Raw genomic sequence first — 21,854 nt, 5'->3', positions numbered from 1 at the left:
GACTTCTGGAAGTGGGCGGGGAGGACCGCTGGTGACTTACTAGAGGCAGAACAACAAAAACTAGGGTCTTTGGCCGAGATCTACAACTTGTCCCTTGATAAAGAGTGAAAATGCATTCGGAATGTCTTTAGAAATGAAAATGCTTAAGGAATAAAAAAGTACATTTTCCTCGGCCAACGATACAGTGAAGACAAACCCCTAAGTGAACTCTGGTTGGACTCTCCAGATTTTCCGCGAAACTGCGGCCCAGCCCTGGGTCAGACCATCTGAAAGGAGGGGGACCCCGCGCGAGGTCGGAGCGGGTCTTCAGCGAGGCGCCGGAGGAGGCCGTGCAGACCTCCCCCGTCGGTGGGAGTGGCACCTCTCCGGGGCGGAGCCATGCGAAAGCGCCGCTGTGATTGGTGAGGCACCGCCGAAGGCAGTGACGACGGTGCCGCTGGCGGGAAACCTTGTCCCAGGCTGGTAAGGGCCGGAGTGTGGTCACGCAAGGTTGATCCCACGGGCTCTGGAAGCAGCGTTCTTCCCCTGGTCACCGCGGCACGAGGCGAGCACGGCGAGGGTGCCTGTGCCGGGGAGCGGTGGAAGCCGGAAGCGGGCGCGGCGCGATCCTGTGTTTGTGCAGCAGGTACCACGAGCACCATGTCGTCCCCAGCGTCGACCCCGAGCCGCCGCAGCAGCCGCCGCGGTCGGGCCACGCCGGTGCAGACGCGTAAGTCCTCTCCCGCGAGTCCGTCCCGCCAAGCACCCTCCCCCCTCCCCGCACCCTCCCCCTCTCCGCACCCGCACCCTCCCCCTCTCCGCACCCGCACCCTCCCCTCCCCCACCCCACCCCACCCCCGCCCCTGCCTTCTCCGCCTCCTGGCCTTTTCCCGCCGCCTCTGAGAGACGCAGTCCTGGCGCCAGGCCTCTCGGCGCGGCCCCGGGTCCCCAGCGGAGTAAGGCGTCCTGCGCGCGGCCCTGGTGGTTCTGGTGTGCGGAGGCTGGCTCGTGAGGCAGGCAGCTCTGGACGCCCATCTCCACCCTTTCCAGACTTTGCTAATGTTGATTGGATAAACTTGTCCGTACTCATTTACTTTATTTCTGTTTGGTTTACACTTGTTCAGTAATGAATTAAACTGTCCCAAGAGAAAGACAAACCCGGGAAGACCAACCATGAGAACGGGTGGTCATCTTTTCCGTTTTCTATGTCACAAGCTCGAAGTGAGGATGCCCGATCACCTCCATCGCAGAGACGTCGAGGCGAGGATTCCACCTCCACGGGCGAGCTGCAGCCATTGCCCACCTCACCCGGAGCCGACCTGCAGAGCCCCGCCGCCCAGGACACCTTATTTTCCAGCCCTCCTCAGATACATTCTTCAGGTGTGTTTCTGAACATCTCGGTTACCTCACTGGTAATCACCATCCCGGTATCTGTGTCTATGAGGGTTTTTATTATTAATTCCTTCGCCTTTGTCACCAAGCGCCCCCAAAGCCCTCCCCTCTAACAGCTGTAAATGTCTTCTGTGTATCTACGAGTCTTTTTCTACAGTACTGTCTTTGCTAAGGTGTTTAGATGACTTAGATCAACAGACATAACATGCTGTATTTTCCAGTTTGATGTGGTACCAGAATTTCATTGCAAACTTTAAAATTTTGTTTTTATAGCGATTCCCCTTGACTTTGATATTAGTTCACCATTGACATATGGCACTCCCAGCTCTCGAGTAGAGGGAACCCCAAGGAGTGGCGTTAGGGGCACTCCCCTGAGGCAGAGACCTGACCTGGGATCTGCAAGGAAGGGCCTGCAGGTGGATTTGCATTCTGATGGGGTGAGTACACCTTACAGTCTTTTGATACCTTTATTTTGGGAACATAAAGTGATTCATTAACCTGGTTCTGTCATGTTTTTCTTTGTAGCCAGCAGCAGAAGATCCAGTAGCAAGTGAGCAGTCTTTAGGCCAAAAACTTGTGATTTGGGGAACAGATGTAAATGTGGCAACATGCAAAGAAAATTTTCAGGTGAGCTATATGTATTCATACTGTTAGGGCTGACAACGCTAGGAGAAAGTGTTAAGAATCTGTATCTAAGTAGCTAAAATACCTAGGGCCAGATTTTTAGGAGGCTTAGAATTGTTGCTATTTTTCTACTTTTTAATAATCATAATTTTGTATTTAGAATACTTGCTTATTCCTCAATTTATTAAGCTTAATATTTTTCTCTCCACATGAAGAGATTTCTTCAGCGCTTTATTGACCCTCTGGCTAAAGAAGAAGAAAATGTTGGTATAGATATTACTGAACCTCTGTACATGCAACGGCTTGCGGAGGTAATTATATATTCTTACTTAAAAATTGACATTATGCATTTCAAAATAATTAGAATATAACTTGCTCATTTGGTCTTATAGATTAATGTTATCGGGGAGCCATTTTTAAATGTAAACTGTGAACACATAAAATCATTTGACAAAAATCTGTACAGACAGCTCATCTGCTACCCACAGGTAAGAATTTGGTTTTAACTGTGATGAATTACAGTAAACTTCTAGAATTTATAAAGAGTTTCTGAATAGCAGATTTCTTTGGTGGTAACAGGGAATATGCCTCCAACGCAAAGTAACTTCTTTAGAAAGCCACGTTTAGTCTCCTTTAAGATAAGCACTTGTCACAGTTGAACATTTCTGAAATTGAGATGCATAGTACAATCAGCAACATAGTTTAATTGACAGTATATAGGCTGTATTGATTATAGATGTAAGCTTTGGAAGCAAGCAGGCTTGGTTTTAAATCTTCATTTTTCTGCTTAATAGCTATTTAACCTGGCTCACGTTACTTGTCTTGCCCCCTCATCCCCAACACGCCCAAGGCTGTTTCTTCCTCTGCAGAATGGGGAACAAGTGTTAACAAATTTGAATAAAATAATTACAGTTAATTCATTTGGCGTCATTTTGTTGTGAAGAAAAAATAACACATAAAAGTATTTGCTCAAATTCACTTTCTTTTTTTTTTATCCTTATTGTTGAATGTATTTCAGATGTTCCTCATTTTTCCCCATTGACCCCCTCCTCCTCACTCCCGCCCCCCTCCTGCCTTTTCCCACACTGTTGTCTGTGTCAATTGGTTATGCATATATGTTCTTTGGCTTATCTCCTCCCACCCCCCAACTCCTTTCCCCTTGAGGTTTGTCAGTCTAACAACCAATTTTACTTCTTAATCCCTTCACCTTTTTCATTCATTCCACCAACCCCCCTCTCATCTGGCAAACAACAAAATATTCTCTGTTTCTATGAGAATGTTTCTGTTGTGCCTGTTTATTTTGTTTGTAGATTCAATTGTCGATAGATATGTATTCATTGCCATTTTGTTTGTTCATATATTTTATCTTTTTCTTCAAAAAGACCCTTCATCATTTCATATAAAAACAGTTCGGGCCCTGGCCGGTTTGGCTCAGCGGTTAGAGCGTCGGCCTGCGGTCCCGAGAGACCCAGGTTCGGTTCCCGCTAAGGGCATGATGTACCTCGGTTGCAGTTTGTCCCCGGCCCTGGTTGGTCGTGCGGGTGGAAGCCACTCGATGTGTCCCTTTCACATCGATGTTTCTCTCTCTCTTCCTCTCACCCCCTCCCACTCCACCTGAACAAAAAATAGAAAAATGTCCTCACGTGAGGATAAAAACAAAAACAAAAAAACAGTTCGGTGGTGATGAACTCCTTTAACTTTTTCTTTTTCTTGTCTGGGAAACACTTTATATGGCCATCAATTCTAAATGACAGCTTTGCAGGATAGAATAATCTTGGTTGTAGGTTCTTGCTTTTCATCACTCTGAATATTTCTTGCCACTTCCTTCTGGCCTGCAAAGTTTCTTTTGAGAAATCAGCTGACAGTCTTATGGGAACGCCCTTGTAGGTAACTAACTGCCTTTCTCTTGCTGCTTTTAAGATTCTCTCTTTGTCTTGAACCTTTTGCATTTTGATGATGATGTGTCTTGGTGTGGGCCTCTTGGGGTTCATCTTGTTTGGGACTCTCTGTGCTTCCTGGACTTGTATGTCAGATTCCTTCACCAAGTTAGGAAAGTTTTCTGCCATTATTGTCTCAAATAGGTTTTCGATTTCTTGTTCTCTCTCTTCTTCTGGGAACCCCAGGATGTGAATGTTGGCACGCTTGAAGTTGTCCCAGAGGCTCCTTACACTATCCTCATTTTTTGGATTCTTTTTGCTGTTCTGATTGGGTGTGTTTTGCTTCCTTATATTCCAAATCTATGGTTTGCTCCTTGGCTTTACCTACTCTACTATTGAATCTGTGTAAATTATTCTTTATTTCAGTTAGTGCCCCCTTCGTTTCTGACTGGTCCTTTTTTATGCTCTGGAGGCCCTCACTAAGTTCACTGAGATTCTCACTAAGTTCATTGAAATTCTTTATAAGAAGTATTTTGAACTCAGCATCTGTTAGGATGCTTATCTCCATTTTGCTTAGTTCTTTTTCTGGAGATTTTTTCTGTTCATTCATTTGGGACCTTTTTCTTTGTCTCCTCATTTTGGCTTCCTCCCTATGTTTGTTTCTATGTATTACGTAACGGGAGGTATGGGGCTCGCTGAGACCAGATGCTGCTTATTTGAAAGAATTTAGGAAAACCTGAAGCAGGATCCAAGACAGGTCAATCCTATGGTTAAGCAACTGGCAACAGTTTGGGTGGGCCTGAAAGTTGGGTGGGGCAAACAGTGTGAGCCATGTTGCTGGAGTCCCAGATATGGCTACTATCTGCCGCCCCAGGGAAGGGCTTACCAAAGGAACAAAGGCCTCTGACAACACGTTTGTCCTGGAGAAAGCCGCCTCTCCAGCCTTCCCTCCAGTGCCAAACAGCTCAGTTCTTCCCTGTATGTCTCTGGTGCCCCTCGAGCTGCCTCCCCTCCGAGCTTAGAGGGAGAGAGTCCGATAAGTCCGTGTGCGGGCCCTTTAAGAGGAGCTGCCTGGGGCTCCAGCTGCCTCAGCCTCCCCGAGCCTCAGTTCCCGCTGGTTTTTCCAGCCAGAAGTTATGGGGACTTCTAATCCTGGCACTGGAACCCTGAGCGGAGCGCCTGGTGTGGGACGGGGACCCCTCAGTCCTTAGGAAGGACCTTCCCAGCCGAGGTGTCCTCCTGATTTTTATCCGCCACACGTGGGTGTGGGACCATCCAGTTGCGCCTCCGCCCCTCCTACCAGTCTGGATGTAGCTTCTTTAATTTCGTAGTTGTAGGATTCCCATTCAGCTTGATTTCAGGCGGTTTTGAATGATGGTTGTTCTATAGTTTAGTTGTAACATTGATGTGGTTGTGGGAGGACGCCATACCGCATTTACCTACCCCACCATCTTGACCGGAAGTTCCCACTTTGCTACTAATTAAAAGTCTAAAATATGCCAGTACACACTGAAGACACTTTTCATATTTAATCACATTTAACTCCAATGGGAGCATGCAAACATAAGATAGTTGAATGTGCCCAAGATTTGTAAATGGTATGTGTGTGACTAGAGTAATGCTTTTGGATTATGCTGTGTGTTCTTGCTTTTACCCTTTGCTAATATGAAATGCTTTATATTTAACAGTTAAGATGGGAATATAAAACACAGCTTGGCATCCTCATTCATTTTTTTACAGGAGGTAATCCCAACTTTTGACATGGCTGTCAATGAGATCTTTTTTGACCGTTATCCTGACTCAGTCTTAGAACATCAGATTCAAGTAAGACCATTCAATGCGTTGAAGACTAAGAATATGAGAAACCTAAATCCAGAAGGTAATATTTTTTAATATTTTAATTGATTTGAGAGAGAGGGAGAGAAACATCCATCTGTTGTTCCACCTTTTTTTTTTAATATGTTTTTATTGATTTTTTTAGAGAAAGGAAGGGAGAGGCAGAGAGATAGAAACATTGATGACAAGGGAAACATTGGTTGGCTCCCTCCTGCACACCCCCTACTGAAGATTGATTCCACAATCCTAGCATGTGCCCTGACCAGGAATCAAACCAGGGACAGTGCTCGACCCCTGAGCCACATCATCTGGGCTGTTGTTCCAGTTATTTTGTATTCATTGGTTGATTTTTGTATGTGCCCTGCACTGGGGATCAAACCCACAACCTTGGTGTATCAGGACAACGCTCTAACCAACTGAGCTACCTGGCCATGTCTAAAAGGTAATATTTTTAATAGCAGGAAAATACCTTACTGGAAAACAACCAAAACCTTATTTTATCAAGGAACTTTAAAAGAATTGGTGGTGATACATTTCAAATTGATGAAATAATATCAGATTCAATTACCCCATATGATTATGAACCCACCATACTTTTTTTTTAACTGAACTGAAATTATGTAAAAGATTTTGTGAGTATCCCTGGCCAGTTTGGTTCAGCGGTTAGAGCGATGGCCTGTGGTCTGGAGAGACCCAGGTTCGGTTCCTGCTAATGGCACTTGCCTCAGTTGCGGTTTGTCCCTGGCCCCAGTTGGGGTTGTGCAGGTGGCAACCAGTCAATGTGTCTCTCTTGGGTAGATGTTTCTCTCTCTCTCTTCTTCCCTCTCTCCCTCCTGCTCTATCTGAAGATAAATGCAAAAAAAAAAAAAAAAAGATTTTGTAAGTATTCTCTATCCAAATATAATTTTACACTTTCTCAAAATCACTGTAGAAAACTAGTATAAATATGACCCCTGCCCTGGAGCTTAAAAAATAAATCCAGTTGGGAAAATAAATGGCGTAGAATAACTGAAGAATGGTGTAAGAGATGTGTCAGCCCAGAGAGAGGAGAGTACTAGACCCAAGTGGAAAGAATTTGTGGTAAGATAGAAATTAGGATTATACTAAGGATTTGGAAAACACATGAAGGAATTCTCTAGACAACAGAAAGAAGTGATATAGTCAGAAATATGGAAGCAAAACAGAGCTATGGCCCTGGCCGGTTTGGCTCAGCAGTTAGAGTGTTGGCCTGCGGTCTGGAGAGTCCTGGGTTCGGTTCCCACTAAGGGCATGTACCTTTGTTACAGTTTGTCCCTGGCCCTGGTTGGTCGTGCGGGTGGCAGCCACTCAATGTGTCCCTTTCACATCGATGTTTCTCTCTCTCTCCCTCTCCCTCTCTCTTCCTCCCACTCTGTCTGAACAAAAAGTGGAGAAATGTCCTCGGGTGAGGATTTAAAAAAAAAAAAACAGCAAACAGCTATGTATGGACAGTAAGTGATGGCTGAAGTAGGAAGTTTAGGTGGCAGTGTTTGCTTGGAGGCTGGAAAGCTTAGGTCCTAAAGAGCTTTAAATTCCAATTTAACTGAGATTTATTTCTTTTTTTTTAATCCTCACCTGAGGACATTTTTCCATATTTTGTACAGATAGAGTGGGAGGGAGAGCGAGAGAGAGAAACATCGACGTGAAAGGGACATATCGAGTAGCTGCCAACTGCACGACCCAACCAGGGCCGGGGACAAACTGCAACCGATGAACATGCCTCTAGCGGGAACCAATCCTGGGTCTGTCTGGACCAATCAACGGCCGACGCTCTAACCGCTGAGCCAAACTGGCCTGGGCTTAACCGAGATTTCTATTCCAAAGTCTATAGGGAACCATTGAGGAAAAGGTGAGCCACTCTTGAGAAGTTTATGGTGAGTTGAGTGTGCAAAGTAAATTGAGGTTCAGTTAGGAGACTAACAATAGCTCAAATATAGGGCAGCAAGGTCCTAAGCTAGACAATGACCATTAGTAAAAAACAGGGCAATCATATTTGTCATATACAAAAAAAGATTGAGGCATAAAAGCTATTCAGAATTAATAACTGCTTTAGATAAAAATGTGAAAGGCACAAACTTCAGTAAAAGAAAGAACCAATAAATATGAGCAAGTGTTGTACTTCATGATTTATCAAAGAACTAGTTTTTTATTCCCATTGTATTAAATCAGCACCTGACATCATCTCTGTGATAGGAATTTTTGGTGGGGACACTGGAGGAGGTGCAACTGTTTGGGTAAGCATGCTGCACTTAAGTTTTCCGTCAGCAGTGTGACACAAGAATCCCAGGTTAAGATTAGAGATTACAATTTGACAGGTACTCAACTGATTTAAAAAATACTTAGCTTTTACATTTATTTTTGTGACATTACAAAAGTTACATTTTAAAGTAAAAAAAGGATTAGTGGAGAGAGAATTGAAGATTTATAAGTAGGTGAAAGGAGGCTACGATCAAAGGAAAGGCCTTGTGAATCAGCACGAGGGATGGTACAATTTACAAGGCCAGCAACAGCTAAGTACGGGGCACATTTTGTTGACTACAAATATCAATATAACTCGTTTAGAACCCACAGTGGAAATTAGTGGAGGAAAAGGTTGTCAGGGAAGGTCCAAGTTATAGAGGAACCATAAACAAGAGTGCAAAATAGTCTGTAAAGGGCCTTTCTTTAAATAGTGAAGACTGGCTATGTTATGCTTACTGTCTGTCAGGTACTGTTCTTAATAGGTGTGTATTATGCATGCTGACTCTTAAACCTCAGCAACTCTGAGATACATACTGTCATTATTCCCCTTCCACAGATGAGGCACAGAGAGGCTAAGGGTGTCCCCCAGGTCACACAGGTACTGAATAGTCCAGGCCATGTGGCTCTAGAGCCCATGCTTTTCACATACTCTGAGACAGTAGGACTTGCATGTGGCATAGTGAGTGAGGTGGAAAGCCGTGGGACAATATAGGCAGAAGCATAGTTTCTCATCTGAAACTAGAAAGTAGAGCCAGACAAGAGACAGCTGAGAAAAAAGGTGTTAGGATGCCTCTTGCATAGGGGGCCCTAAGGAAGAAAGGGCCAGAGAGGTTCACTAGGGTTGAGAGGAAGGTAGACTGGACACAGGAAGGGCATTCTAGGCCAGACCTGAAGGTATACCCGGTAAGGTGTTTGTGACCTGGCCACTGTACCTACCTGTTACTTCTGTACCTGACCAGTACTTCTGCACCTCCTGGTATGGTTCTGGACTTGACAGCAGACCCAGACCTGCCTTGGCAGGAATCCAGCTCAGGGAGATACCACATCTGATTGAGCTGAGGGCAGTGACTAATGGACAGGCCATCCTTTCTCTCCTCCTTGCAGACATCGACCAACTCATTGCCATCAGTGGTATGGTAATCAGGACATCCCAGCTGATTCCAGAGATGCAGGAGGCCTTCTTCCAGTGCCAGGTGTGCGCCCACACAACCCAGGTGGAGATGGACCGTGGCCGCATAGCCGAACCCTGCGTGTGTGAGCGCTGCCACACCACCCACAGCATGGCACTGATCCACAACCGCTCTGTGTTCTCCGACAAACAGATGGTGTGTGACCTTCCTGGGTGTGCTGGGTGGCCCTCCCTTTGGCGTGTTTTGCCTTTGTTCTGCTTCAGTCTGGATCCTCAAAAAGCCTAATATAACTTGTCTACTTGTGAAGCCTTAAAACTCTGCTTCCTAAATGGGATTCAGCTACTTCATTCCTTCTCTGACAGTGTAGGTTTGTTGCAGGGTTGTGGGCTGGATACTTGGAGCACCCTTAAGGCTTCTACTTTGGGATGGCAGTGTCCTGTTGTATTGCCAGTGAGCACCAGTTTATTATACTTCACATTCTCATGGCCTAAAATACTTCATAAAAAAGAGAGAATACATTCTTCAACTATACACATTTTAAATTTAATGATATTTATAAGTTAACAGACCAAATTAGCCTCTTTGATTTATTAACTCAAATTTAACATGAAATGTTTCTGTGGGAACTATTTAAGATTATAAAAAAATTTTTAGTATTTTAAATAAGAGTATATAAAATACTTAAGATCAGTAAAAATTACTTGGTTAAATTCTGTCATTTTGCAAGTGTTCCACTGGTAAAGAATGGGTTGAGAAATTTTTCTAAGTTTTTCTCACAGATTTTATTGTATAGGAAGTTTGACCTTTACCTCTTTACTTAGGAGATTTTTAAGATGAAGTTATTAAAATGACAGAAATAAGTGAGTGGGGAAACACAGAAAATATTATTTGTTTACTAAGATTGTAATGCTATAAAAATATGCACAAGGACAAGGACTTGTTTTATTTTGTTACAAAATTTAAATAATTTTAATGTTAAGTAGAGAGAATATTCAAAATACTATAAAAGGTAATTTCCCTTACTGGGAGTCAAGAAGAAAAATATTAGCAAATGTCACCCAGCCGATGTGGCTCAGTGGCCGAGCATCAACCCATGCACCAAGAAGTCGCCAGTTCGATTCCCAGTCAGGGCACATGTCCAGGTTGTGGGCCAGATCCCCAGTGGGGGGCATGTAGGAGGCGGCCAATTGATGTTCTCTCTCATTGATGTTTCTCTCTCCCTCTTCCTCTCTTGCTAAAAATCAATAAAGAAAAAACATTTTTAAAAACAGAATAAAGTTTCTAAAAGTATATATATATGTATATGTATAAGCAAATGTGAAAAGTAATTACTGACCCAATAATTGAAAATTAAATTAAGATGTAAATTTTCATCTAATATTGATACAAACTTTTGGAGCAAATGTACCTCCACACATGTAGGCATGGTGCTAAGAGCTGGAGACACACAGGTGGAACCTCTGACCCCAAAGAGCTTCAGTGTAGTATTCATAGAATGCTTCAAAGATTTTCAAAAACAGAATAAAACTTGTCTTAAAGTGGTCTCCAAGACTACATGGCCCATCATTACCCACAACACAACTTTGTATCCACAGACCTCAGTGGTGACATTGTCTCAACTGTTTCCTTATTCTCAGATTATCAGCCAAGCTGAAGCCTATTGCAGGACCTTTGTACTTGCTGTTTTTTGTTTGTTTTTATTGATTTGAGAGAGGGACATTAATGTGAGAGAAAAACCTTAATCAGCTGCCTCCTGCACACCTGCTACTAGGGATCGAGCTCGAAACCCAGATATATACCCTAACTGGGGATCAAGCTGGCGACTTCTTGGTGCACGGGATGACACTCAACCAACTGAACCACACGGGCCAGGGCTGTGCTTGCTGTTCTTTATATTTCTTACATTGAGAGCACATACTTCCTCCCTAGCATCCTTAGACCTCTGCCCAGATGTCACCTGATTTGAAAAAGGCCTTCCCTAACCTTGCTTTATGAAAAGCATCTCCATCCCCACTACCTGTGCTCCTTATTCTCTTTCTTATATCTGTTGCATTTGTTACTGTCAGATGTGTTATTCACTCATGTGTTTGTGTATCTGTCCCTCTTCCACTCTGAGGGAAGAGACTGTTCAGCCCTGGCCAGTTTGGCTCAGCGGTTAGAGTGTCGGCCTGCGGTCCGGAGAGACCCGGGTTCAGTTCCCGCTAAGGGCACGTACTTCGGTTGCAGTTTGTCCCCGGCCCTGGTTGTTCGTGCGGGTGGCAGCCACTCGATGTGTCCCTTCACGTCGATGTTTCTGTCTTCTCTCCCTTCCTCTCTCTCCCTCCCACTCTATCTGTACAAAAAATGGAAAAATATCCTCGGGTGAGGATTAAAAAAAAAAGAGAGACTGTTCACTACGGAGTCCCCAGTACCTAGAACAGTGTTCAACAGAGGCTGTTAGGTGAGTGGATATAATTAGGTAAACTAGCAGGGTTTTTTTTTGAGGTGCTTGTAGTGACTAGGAGAGATGCCAAAAGTGCTTAATCATGAACCTGAAAAGTGTTTTTCCACCCAGGAAATCTGCTAGAAGTAATTTCTAAAAAATTAGAAATGTAGACAGTCATTTATGCAAAAGAATACCCACTACAACCTTAAAATGGCAAAAATAGTCACCTAAATCACTACTTCCCTCTTCCCCCAAATAGGGGAATGTTTCAATAAGATTCTCGCAAAAAGTGTGTCCATGTCGCTTTAAAAGCTTTTTTAAAAACTTAACTATGTGGAGATAAAAACAAAGAGCAATGTTTTAAAAGGTAAAGATGTTAGGCATCAAAAATAGTTCTAAGTGGTACAAAGACTTGCAATTTTTGTCCCCATTATGCTTCCTTTTCCTGAGTTTCTGTTTTCACTGCTCTTGTTTCAGATTAAACTTCAAGAATCTCCTGAAGATATGCCTGCTGGGCAGACTCCTCACACTGTCATTCTTTTTGCTCACAACGATCTTGTTGACAAGGTTCAACCTGGTGACAGAGTGAACGTTACAGGTAAGAATGTAGGTTGTATTAATGTGATGTCTGTCTTGCTTTTTTTTTTTATAATATACTTTTTTGTTTTTAGAAAGAGGAAGGGAGAGAGAAATATCAATGCGAGGGTGAAACATCAATCAGCTGCCTCCTGCATGGGTTGAGCCTGCAACCCTGGCGTGTGGACTGAGTGGGAATAGAACTGCCAACCTTTTGGTGCACATGATGATTCCCAACCAACCAAGCCACACCACCAGTGCTGTCTTGCCTTTAATGACACTTTTTTTTTGTCCTCACCCGAGGACATTTTTTTACATTTGTCTTCAGATAGAGGAGGAGGGGGAGAAAGAGAGAAACGTCAGTGTGAGAGAGACACATCGACTGGCTGCCACCCACATGGCTCCATCTGGGCCCGGGGACAAACTGCAACTGAGGTACGTGCCCTTAGCGGGAACCAAACCCGGGACACCCTGGTCCGAGGGCCGACACTAACCGCTGAGCCAAACCGGCCAGGGCTAATGACACTTTTGAATTAGTCCTTTGACTTGATCATGAATTCATTGGCATGGGGCTTGGTCCTGCCTCCTGCTGTCATTCAGATCTTGAGAAGACAGGGTGTACTGCTTTAATTACCTTCTTCTTAACCTTGTCGGACAACATTTCAGTCCATTGTCCTTGCAGTCATTTGTTTCTTGTTATTGCAGTAACCCAGAGCTATGTGTGTATCTTGACTTGATAGTGTTGATATCTTGAGAAAACTTCAGGCAAGGCTGGTATTGGCAAGATTTGAGCTGTGCCAGCAGCTCCAGGAAGTAGGATTCACCAGCTCTGGAATTTTAAATAATCTTCTACTTATTTCCCAAATGCACAGCCTAAGGATTCAAATTTATTATAGGAAAGAATAGATCAAAGCACCCTGCTTTGTTCTTGAAGTTGCATTACGGTATTTACAGAGATGAGGAAACTGAGGTTCAGAGAAGTATAGATCAGATTACCTCTGATTCCACAGTAACTGAGACACTGGGGCTCATGCTCTGTTACTGCCAAGAGAGTAGTTTTCCCACTGCTCCACATGAACACGTCAGTTTCTTTTGATATTTCACAGTAGTGTGGGCACTTGGCTTCTTGGGGCTGGGAGTAATTGTGTTTATGGCAAACACAGTTCCTCATTGAAAGCAGTGCGGAAGTCGTGTCCAAGAAGTGGCTATGGCTCCATTCAGTGAGTCAGGACTTCTCATCCTGTGTCTTCCCTAGGATGAATTGTCACTAGCAGTCTTAAATTATAAAAGTACATGTAGTAGTTAAAAATTTGAAAGAATGTGTTATCTTTAGTGAAAGAGATAGATAATCCTAGTTCTGCCACCCTACTGCTCTGAAACCCTTGATATTATATTTTGTTAATACATACTTCTATATTAATGAGTACATTAAATACTTGATAAAGAATTTAGTCCAGCCCTGGCCGGTTTGGCTCAGCGGTTAGAGCGTCGGCCTGCGGTCCTGAGAAACCCGGGTTTGGTTCCCGCTAAGGGCACGTACTTCGGTTGCAGTTTGTCCCTGGCCCTGGTTGGTCGTGTGGGTGGCAGCCACTCAAATGTGTCCCTTCACGTTGATGTTTCTCTCTCTCTCTCCCATCCTCTCTCTCTCTCCCACTCTAGCTGTACAAAAAAGGGAAAAATATCCTCGGGTGAGGATTAAAAAAAAAAAAAAAAGAATTTAGTCCAATATTTTAAATTAGGAATTGGAATTAATGTGATGATACACGTGAAAGTATTTGGGGGAAGGGGCGGTGGGAAATGTTTACATGTGAAATAAGTATTATCAGTGCTGTTCTGTGACAGCATTATAGGTATCACTAAAGATAACTAAGTTGCTTTAAACATAGTCATTCATCCCTAATCTGTCTTGGCATGAAGAATGGTATATATTCTAAGGCTGTTACATGTAAACTGATTTTTATGTTTTAAAAAGAATTACATTGCCCTGGCCGGTTTGGCTCAGCAGTTAGAGCGTCAGCCTGCGGTCCAGAGAGACCCGGGTTCGGTTCCCGCTAAGGGCACGTACCTCGGTTGCAGTTTGTCCCCGGCCCTGATTGGCTCCTGCAGATGGCAACTACTCGATGTGTCCTTTTCACGTTGATGTTTCTCTCTCTCTCGCTCCCTCCCACTCTGTCTGAACAAAATATGAAAAATGTCCTCGGGTGAGGATTAAAAAAAAAAAAAAGAATTACATTGATCTATTAAATAAACAAAAGACAGGTGGTCTATGGTAGCACGTTGTAAAAGCTGTCAGGAAGAGATTAGATATTTTCTCCTCAAAAAGCAGCAAGAAATTAAGTTGTCCCGGAGTTCAAGGGTTCTAATTTGAAATTTAAAAGTAGTTTTATTTAAACATCAGAGTGATCATATGCAGTGTGGTTATGCTCACAAAGGTGCCCAAGGTCACAGAGCTAGCAAGTGGTCACAGATTAATACATTTTTAGGTCTGCCTTTTTCAGAAACCTGTGTTTTTTCCAGTGCTGCCTGTTGTCTACACTGCTTACTGAGCCTGTTAGTGGAAGGTAAAAGTGTGTCTCGTGGTTGTCCCCTCAGGCATCTATCGAGCTGTGCCTATTCGAGTCAATCCAAGAGTGAGTAATGTGAAGTCTGTCTACAAAACCCACATTGATGTCATTCATTATCGAAAAACTGATGCAAAACGTCTGCATGGCCTTGATGAAGAAGCGGAGCAGAAACTTTTTTCAGAGAAACGTGTGGAATTGCTTAAGGAACTTTCCAGAAAACCAGACATTTATGAGAGACTTGCTTCAGCCTTGGCACCAAGCATTTATGAACACGAAGATATAAAGAAAGTAATGATTGATTTTTAATTTATGGGTTGGGAAATAATTCTTTGGGATCAAATAGTGTTAAAATCCGTCCCTCTTCCCCACCATAAAGGATAGTTCACAGCCTGACTTGGCTATAGGTTGAGGAGAATCACAGCATTGTTGTCCATTTCTTTATCTCTATACCAAACTTACATGTTACCATATATAAGAAAAGGCACACAGAGTCAGAAGAGGGATTTACATGGACACCATTCTGACATGATGGTGTGTGCTGATGTATAAATTGGTTAGTGATAACTTAAAGCAATGTCACGTACATTTTTTATATCTTTATTTAAATTTCTTAATTGTAATTCATAGAGTAGAAAAGTACCTCTAACATTTAAACTATATATCAGTTACTCTATAGTAAATGAATGTTGAGACATGTTTCTTTGTTTAGGGAATTTTGCTTCAGCTCTTTGGTGGAACAAGGAAGGATTTTAGTCACACAGGAAGGGGCAAATTTCGTGCTGAGATCAACATCTTGCTATGTGGTGACCCTGGGACCAGCAAGTCCCAGCTGCTGCAGTACGTGTACAACCTGGTTCCCAGGGGCCAGTACACATCTGGAAAGGGCTCCAGTGCGGTCGGTCTCACTGCGTATGTAATGAAGGACCCTGAGACAAGACAGCTTGTGCTGCAGACTGGTGCCCTTGTCCTCAGTGATAATGGTATCTGCTGTATTGATGAGTTTGACAAAATGAACGAAAGTACAAGATCAGTATTGCATGAAGTCATGGAACAGCAGACTCTTTCTATTGCAAAGGTACGTCACACTCTCCACCATAAACATGGACGCATTTAAAGTGTTTGGACACTTGAAATAAAGCATCTGTAGAACTGCAGTGTTACTTTGGTTCTAAACTTTGGGAAACTGGTATAAATACTTTTACTATTAGATTGCAGCTAAATCTCTTGAGTATTTTCTGAAGATCTTTCATTATTTTTTTACTAACCTACTAATGATTTTGTCCTGAAGCTCATTCAAAGGGTTTTATTTCTGAGGAGGATGCAGTTATAGCATATACATTTATCTAAAACTCAGTTCTTTACATGAGTCCAAAGGCAGGGTGTTGTCCCAAGTGGAACCGTGAGGTCACCTTTACAAGGTGACATGGCTGTTGGTGACATTGGAGACATGGCAGAATGCCAGGCAAATGTCTCACATGCAGTTCCTGCCATCAAGGTGAGACATCTAACTGTGCTGTTTTCTCTGATAGGCTGGGATTATTTGTCAGCTTAATGCACGCACCTCTGTCCTGGCAGCAGCAAATCCTATCGAGTCTCAATGGAATCCTAAAAAAACCACCATTGAAAACATCCAGCTTCCTCACACGTTATTGTCAAGGTATGAAAACATTTTTATTTAACAGATGTTTGTTCTTTGCTTATGTATAGAATTTTCGGGGGTGGCGGGTAGGAAAAAGAAGTACTAATATTCAACAACTGCTATTATCACAAACTCTTTAATGCAAAAGTTTTACATTTTGATTGGTAAAGGGTTTTCATGGCAAGAACTGTGTTTGTTTCTCTACCCAGCTGTGGGCAACACCTCAACATTCATTTGTTTTTTGAAACAATTAGGATATTTTACCTTGACATCTATTTCAGAAGCCAATCACTTATTACTCTTATCTCAGTCTTAAAGCTACTATTGAGAATCATCTACTGTACTCTGTTCTGCAGAAAAGAGCTTCATATGGTAGATAGGACTCTGAAAAGTTACAGTTGTTAAAGCGTAATTATAAAATCCACACTCAATCAACTGCTACAAATATTCATGTATTTCGCCCTTGCCGGTTTGGGTCAGCGGTTAGAGCATCAGCCTACGGTCCAGAGAGACCCGGGTTCGGTTCCCGCTAAGGGCACGTACCTCGGTTGCTGTTTGTCCCCGGCCCTGGATGGGTCATGTGGGTGGCAACCATTTGATGTGTCTCTTTCACGTCGATGTTTCTCTCTCTCTCATCTCTCTCCCTCCTACTCTATCTGAACAAAAAATGGAAAAATGTCCTCTGGTGAGGATAAAAAAATATATATATTCATGTACTTCTTTTTTTTTTTTTTTTTAATCATGTTCACTGTACATGCCTAGGTGGCCCAAGAGCAATTTTTAAATTATGCTTATAGGTATGTTGGTGTCACAGCTGTGAAAACACTGTTTTTACAATATTTTCTCAGGTTTGATTTGATCTTCCTAATGCTGGACCCTCAGGATGAAGCCTACGACAGGCGTCTGGCTCACCACCTTGTTGCTCTTTACTACCAGAGTGAGGAGCAGGTGGAGGAGGAGTTCATGGACATGGCGGTGCTGAAGGACTACATTGCTTATGCTCATAGCACGGTCATGCCGCGGCTGAGCCAGGAGGCCAGCCAAGCTCTCATCGAGGTAACAAATGTCCCTGTTTAAAGCCTGAAAAAATGTCTTGCTGAGCCTCTAGCCAAAAGCTTAAATGTCTCATCTCCTTAAAAGAGTAATTATTTTGTTAAGAATAATGGGCTATTTTCTATAACTATTTTTTTCTCCTCTGTTGTAAAATGACTTTTCCAAATGTAAAGAAGGGAAAAGGATTCATTTATATAGGTTGAACACACACTTTTTATATTTAAATACTAAGTATAGTGAATTTAAGATCAGAATACAGGATTTGAAATATAGGTGATGCTACTTAGTAACTTTGTAATTCTGGACAAGTCATCCAGTTTCCCTAAGCTTCCATTTTCTTGTTTCTGAAATATAAATTGAATTAAAGTATTTTATGTTCACTTTTCAGTATCCTCTTACATGGGCAGCAGTGCATGATGACACATACTAGGTTATTCAAACGTTGTGCTAGGAAGAGGATTTTGATGGGCTTTACACCCTAATGAAGCTCCTCAAAACGCTGAAATGGAAGTTGCAGATGATATGTAATTTTCCATTTGTATCATTCTTGAAGGTTTTTCAAAAAGAAATAAAATTATGTTATCTTTTTTATAAATTTAATACAACTTACCTGGTAACATTATCCCAATAATCCTTTGTGTGCCTTATTAAATTGATCCTCAGCGTGAGTATAAATTGGAGACAGTGGTTGAGGAACTTTTTCAGAGGGGCATCCTGATAGTCCTCTGCACTGAGTGCAGCCTGCCTCTTAGCACTTTGAGTACTGGGCCTCATGCACCTTCACTGCCCGTTCCCATTCTCCCTTCTTCAAAGCTGCATCAGAAACCACCTTCTTAGCTTTGAGGCACAAGCTTGATCTCACTTTTCATTCCCCTCAGTACCTGCACATGGCAGCCAGACAGGAGTTTCGTTTATTTAATGGAATCCTAAATGTTCAAAGTTCAACCGCAAAACTAAGGCTATTATTAACACGGAATTTTGGTTTGGATTTTTTTTTCTATCTACACTAGGCTTATGTAGACATGAGAAAGATTGGTAGTAGCCGAGGAATGGTTTCCGCATACCCTCGACAGCTGGAATCTTTGATTCGTTTAGCAGAAGCCCATGCTAAAGTACGGTTTTCAAACAAAGTTGAAGCAATTGATGTCGAAGAGGCAAAACGCCTGCATCGAGAGGCCCTAAAACAGTCTGCCACTGACCCCCGGACCGGCATTGTGGACATATCTATTCTTACTACAGGTGTGTTATTTGCATTAAACATAAAGACATGAAAATTACTTAATATATAACTAATTGATACTATTTTGGCATTTCGCCACTATTGCTTAACCTTTATGGAAATTTGGAACATTTCCCTTTCTTAAAAAAATCCACCTGAGGATTTTTTCATTGATTTTTAGATAGAGTGGGAGGGCAGGAAGGAGGGGAAAGAAACATCAATTGGTTGCCTTGCACACAACCCCAACCAGGGTCAAGGATCAAACCTACAACCCAGGTACATGCCCTTGACTAGGAATCAAACCTGTGAGCCTTTGGTCCATGGGCTGACACACTAACCACTGAGTGCAAAACAGACTAGGGCCATTTCACTTTTCTATAAAAGAAATATTTTCACTGATTTCTTTTAAATTAGGAATGAGTGCCACCTCTCGTAAACGGAAAGAAGAGTTAGCTGAAGCATTGAGAAAACTTATTTTATCTAAAGGTAAAACACCAGCTCTAAAATACCAGCAACTTTTTGAAGATATTCGAGGACAATCTGACATAGTAAGTGTTCATATGTATTTTTTGTATAATAGAGTTATTTCTCTTAATATTGCTTTCAAGGCTTGTTTTCTTTTTTTCCTTCATTTATTGTTTAAGTAGTAAGTATTAAGGATAATGAAGAAAAGTAATATCACCCATAAACCCATCATCAAAAATAATCACAATTAAAATTATTTTACACCTTTTATAACTTTTCTATGTGTAAATGTTCACATGCAATCTTTTTGAAAAATGAACATATTTATATTCATGAACATATATTTATGCTGTTTTGTAATCTGTTTCTTTTTAAGTTAAAAATTGAGTTAATATTAACATCATCTGTGAAGGTAAATACTTTTTATAACATTAATCATACTGGTTGGTAACATTCTTTTCCATGCATATTTCATTATTTACTTAACCAGTTGCATAATTAGGGTGTTTGCAGTCTTTTGCTATTTTAAGTAATGTTAGAATCACACATCTTAATTTAATAACTATCAAATTTATTATGTAAATTTGTTTTGGGGATGAAATACTCAGGTGTCCTTTTGTAAGTTGAGTTGTTCAATGAAAAGAACTCTGATAGCCCGTGGGGGCAGAATTGAATAGTTAACAACATATGCCAAGCCTATGGTATTTATCATCTGGCCCTTTACAGGAAATATTTGCCATTCCTAAGTTGGAACATAAGAAATGTATATAACTACAAAAAAAGAAAGACTGGTGATTCAACATTGATATCATTTTATCTCTGTAACGGATCAGGAAGTACTTGATATGTGTAAAATATTTGTTTCTCTCCTTTTCCCCAAAGGCAATTACCAAAGATATGTTTGAAGAAGCATTGCGTGCCTTGGCTGATGATGACTTCTTGACAGTAACTGGGAAAACTGTTCGCTTACTCTGAAGTTCTTGGGAGCACACTGTTCTGCTTGTCTGCACTTGTTTATGTGTGTGGCATGTGGGCCAGTCAGCTGCCACTGCTGCCGTTCCGGGAAGTAGATTCTTCAAGTCATTATTTGGCTCCATAAAAAGTGTTCTAACCTGGATTTTATTTGTAGTGAAGTATGTTTTCATTTCTTTAGCATTTTAAGTAAAAATACTATGCCAATTTACAGTAGAGATTATTTTCTTGAAGTGTCATTTCTTCAACACCAGGACTTTAATCTGTATTTATATTCAGATAGCAAGATGTCAGCCTTTTGAAGATGGAAGTCTGGGTCCTGTGCTAGGCGTTCTAATGGCAGTCAGCCACGTGCTTCAAATTTGTAGTATGTGATAAGGCTTCGCTGGGGCATTTCATTCTGAATGAGGCAATAAAAAAACAGAGCCTTTCTCCTGATACTACTCTCCAGTGTAATTACTTCTAGCAGCTTGTTCTCATGACTGCTATAAAATCAAAAATGGGTGGTTGAAAGGATTAGGTTCTAGGTTAACTTTTACTACTTTGTGTAATGTGTAAAAGGTTTTTCCTAAATAAACGATAGACTAAGTAATACTTGTTTATCTGGCATTATTTTTAATTAAGAAAAAAGCTTTAATACATACTACATTCATGGAAATACATGATGGTAAGTACTTTATAAATCAAAGAATTTTTTTTTATTGATTTCATTTTTCTTTTAAATCTTTATTGTTGAATGTAGAATGTATTACAGATGTTCCACATTTTTCCCCCATTGACTCCCTCCTCCCCACTCCCGCCTCCCTCCTACCTTTTCCCACACTATTGTCTGTGTCCATTGGTTATGCATATAAGTTCTTTGGTTTATTTCTTCCCACCCCCCCCAGCCCCTTTCCCTTTGAAGTTTGTCAGTTTAGCAATCGATTTGTACTTCTTAATCCCTTCACCATTTTCACCCATTCCCCCAAACCTCCTCCCAACTGGCAACCAACAAAATGTTCTCTGTATCTATGAGAATGTTTCTGTTCTGCCTGTTCATTTTGTTTGTCGATTCCATTGTTGATAGATATGTATTCATTGCCATTTTGTTTGTTCATATATTTTATCTTTTTCTTCAAAAAGACCCTTCATCATTTCATATAATAACGGTTTAGTGGTGATGAACTCCTTTAACTTTTTCTTGTCTGGGAAAGTCTTTATATGGCCATCGATTCTAAATGACAGCTTTGCAGGATAGAGTAATCTTGGTTGTAGGTTCTTGCTTTCCATCACTCTGAATATTTCTTGCCACTTCCTTCTGGCCTGCAAAGTTTCTTTTTTTTTTATCCTCACCCGAGGACATTTTTTTTTATATATTTTGTTCAGATAGAGTGGGAGGGAGGGAGAGAGAGAAACATCGATGTGAAAGGGACACATCAAGTGGTTGCCACCCACACAACCCAACCAGGGCCGGGGACAAACTGCAACCGAGGTACATGCCCTTAGCGGAAACCGAACCCGGGCCTCTCGGGACCGCAGGCCGATGCTCTAACCGCTGAGCCAAACCGGCCAGGGCTGCAAAGTTTCTTTTGAGAAATCAGCTGACAGCCTTATGGGAACTCCCTTGTAGGTAACTAGCTGCCTTTCTCTTGCTGCTTTTAAGATTCTCTCTTTGTCTTGAACCTTTTGCATTTTGATGATGATGTGTCTTGGTGTGGGCCTCTTGGGGTTCATCTTGTTTGGGACTCTCTGTGCTTCCTGGATTTATATGTCTGTTTCCTTCACCAAGTTAGGAAAGTTTTCTGCCATTATTGTTTCAAACAGGTTTTCGATTTCTTGTTCTCTCTTTTCTCCTTCCGGCACCC

At 41.9% G+C, this 21,854-nt stretch overlaps 1 protein-coding gene across 1 annotated transcript; it reads left to right on the top strand.

Moving 5' to 3' along the window:
• The first annotated feature begins 639 nt into the window (after window positions 1-639).
• On the top strand, window positions 640-20,510 carry MCM4 (minichromosome maintenance complex component 4). Its single transcript, XM_036264463.1, has 16 exons — window positions 640-709; window positions 1,126-1,359; window positions 1,645-1,808; window positions 1,897-1,998; window positions 2,211-2,306; window positions 2,388-2,483; window positions 5,613-5,751; window positions 9,072-9,292; window positions 12,000-12,120; window positions 14,691-14,950; window positions 15,372-15,737; window positions 16,192-16,319; window positions 17,150-17,357; window positions 18,365-18,593; window positions 18,988-19,121; window positions 19,921-20,510. Exons 1-16 carry the CDS (start codon window positions 640-642, stop codon window positions 20,011-20,013), a joined length of 2,661 nt encoding a protein of 886 aa, XP_036120356.1. The 3' UTR covers window positions 20,014-20,510.
• The last annotated feature ends 1,344 nt before the right edge of the window (window positions 20,511-21,854 follow it).

This window comes from Molossus molossus, unplaced genomic scaffold, assembly GCF_014108415.1.
Source record: "Molossus molossus isolate mMolMol1 unplaced genomic scaffold, mMolMol1.p scaffold_m16_p_16, whole genome shotgun sequence".
NCBI lineage: Eukaryota > Metazoa > Chordata > Mammalia > Chiroptera > Molossidae > Molossus > Molossus molossus.
Note: the sequence above shows the minus strand (reverse complement) of the source record. Positions and strands in the feature narration are given on the sequence as shown.

Coding starts and splice junctions, on each gene's coding strand:
- MCM4 (XM_036264463.1), top strand. CDS start 640: ATGTCGTCCCCAGCGTCGACCCCGAGCCGCCGCAGCAGCCGCCGCGGT. Junction 14,951..15,371: donor AACACGAAGATATAAAGAAA/GTAATGATTGAT, acceptor TTCTTTGTTTAG/GGAATTTTGCTTCAGCTCTT. Junction 16,320..17,149: donor CCTCACACGTTATTGTCAAG/GTATGAAAACAT, acceptor ATATTTTCTCAG/GTTTGATTTGATCTTCCTAA.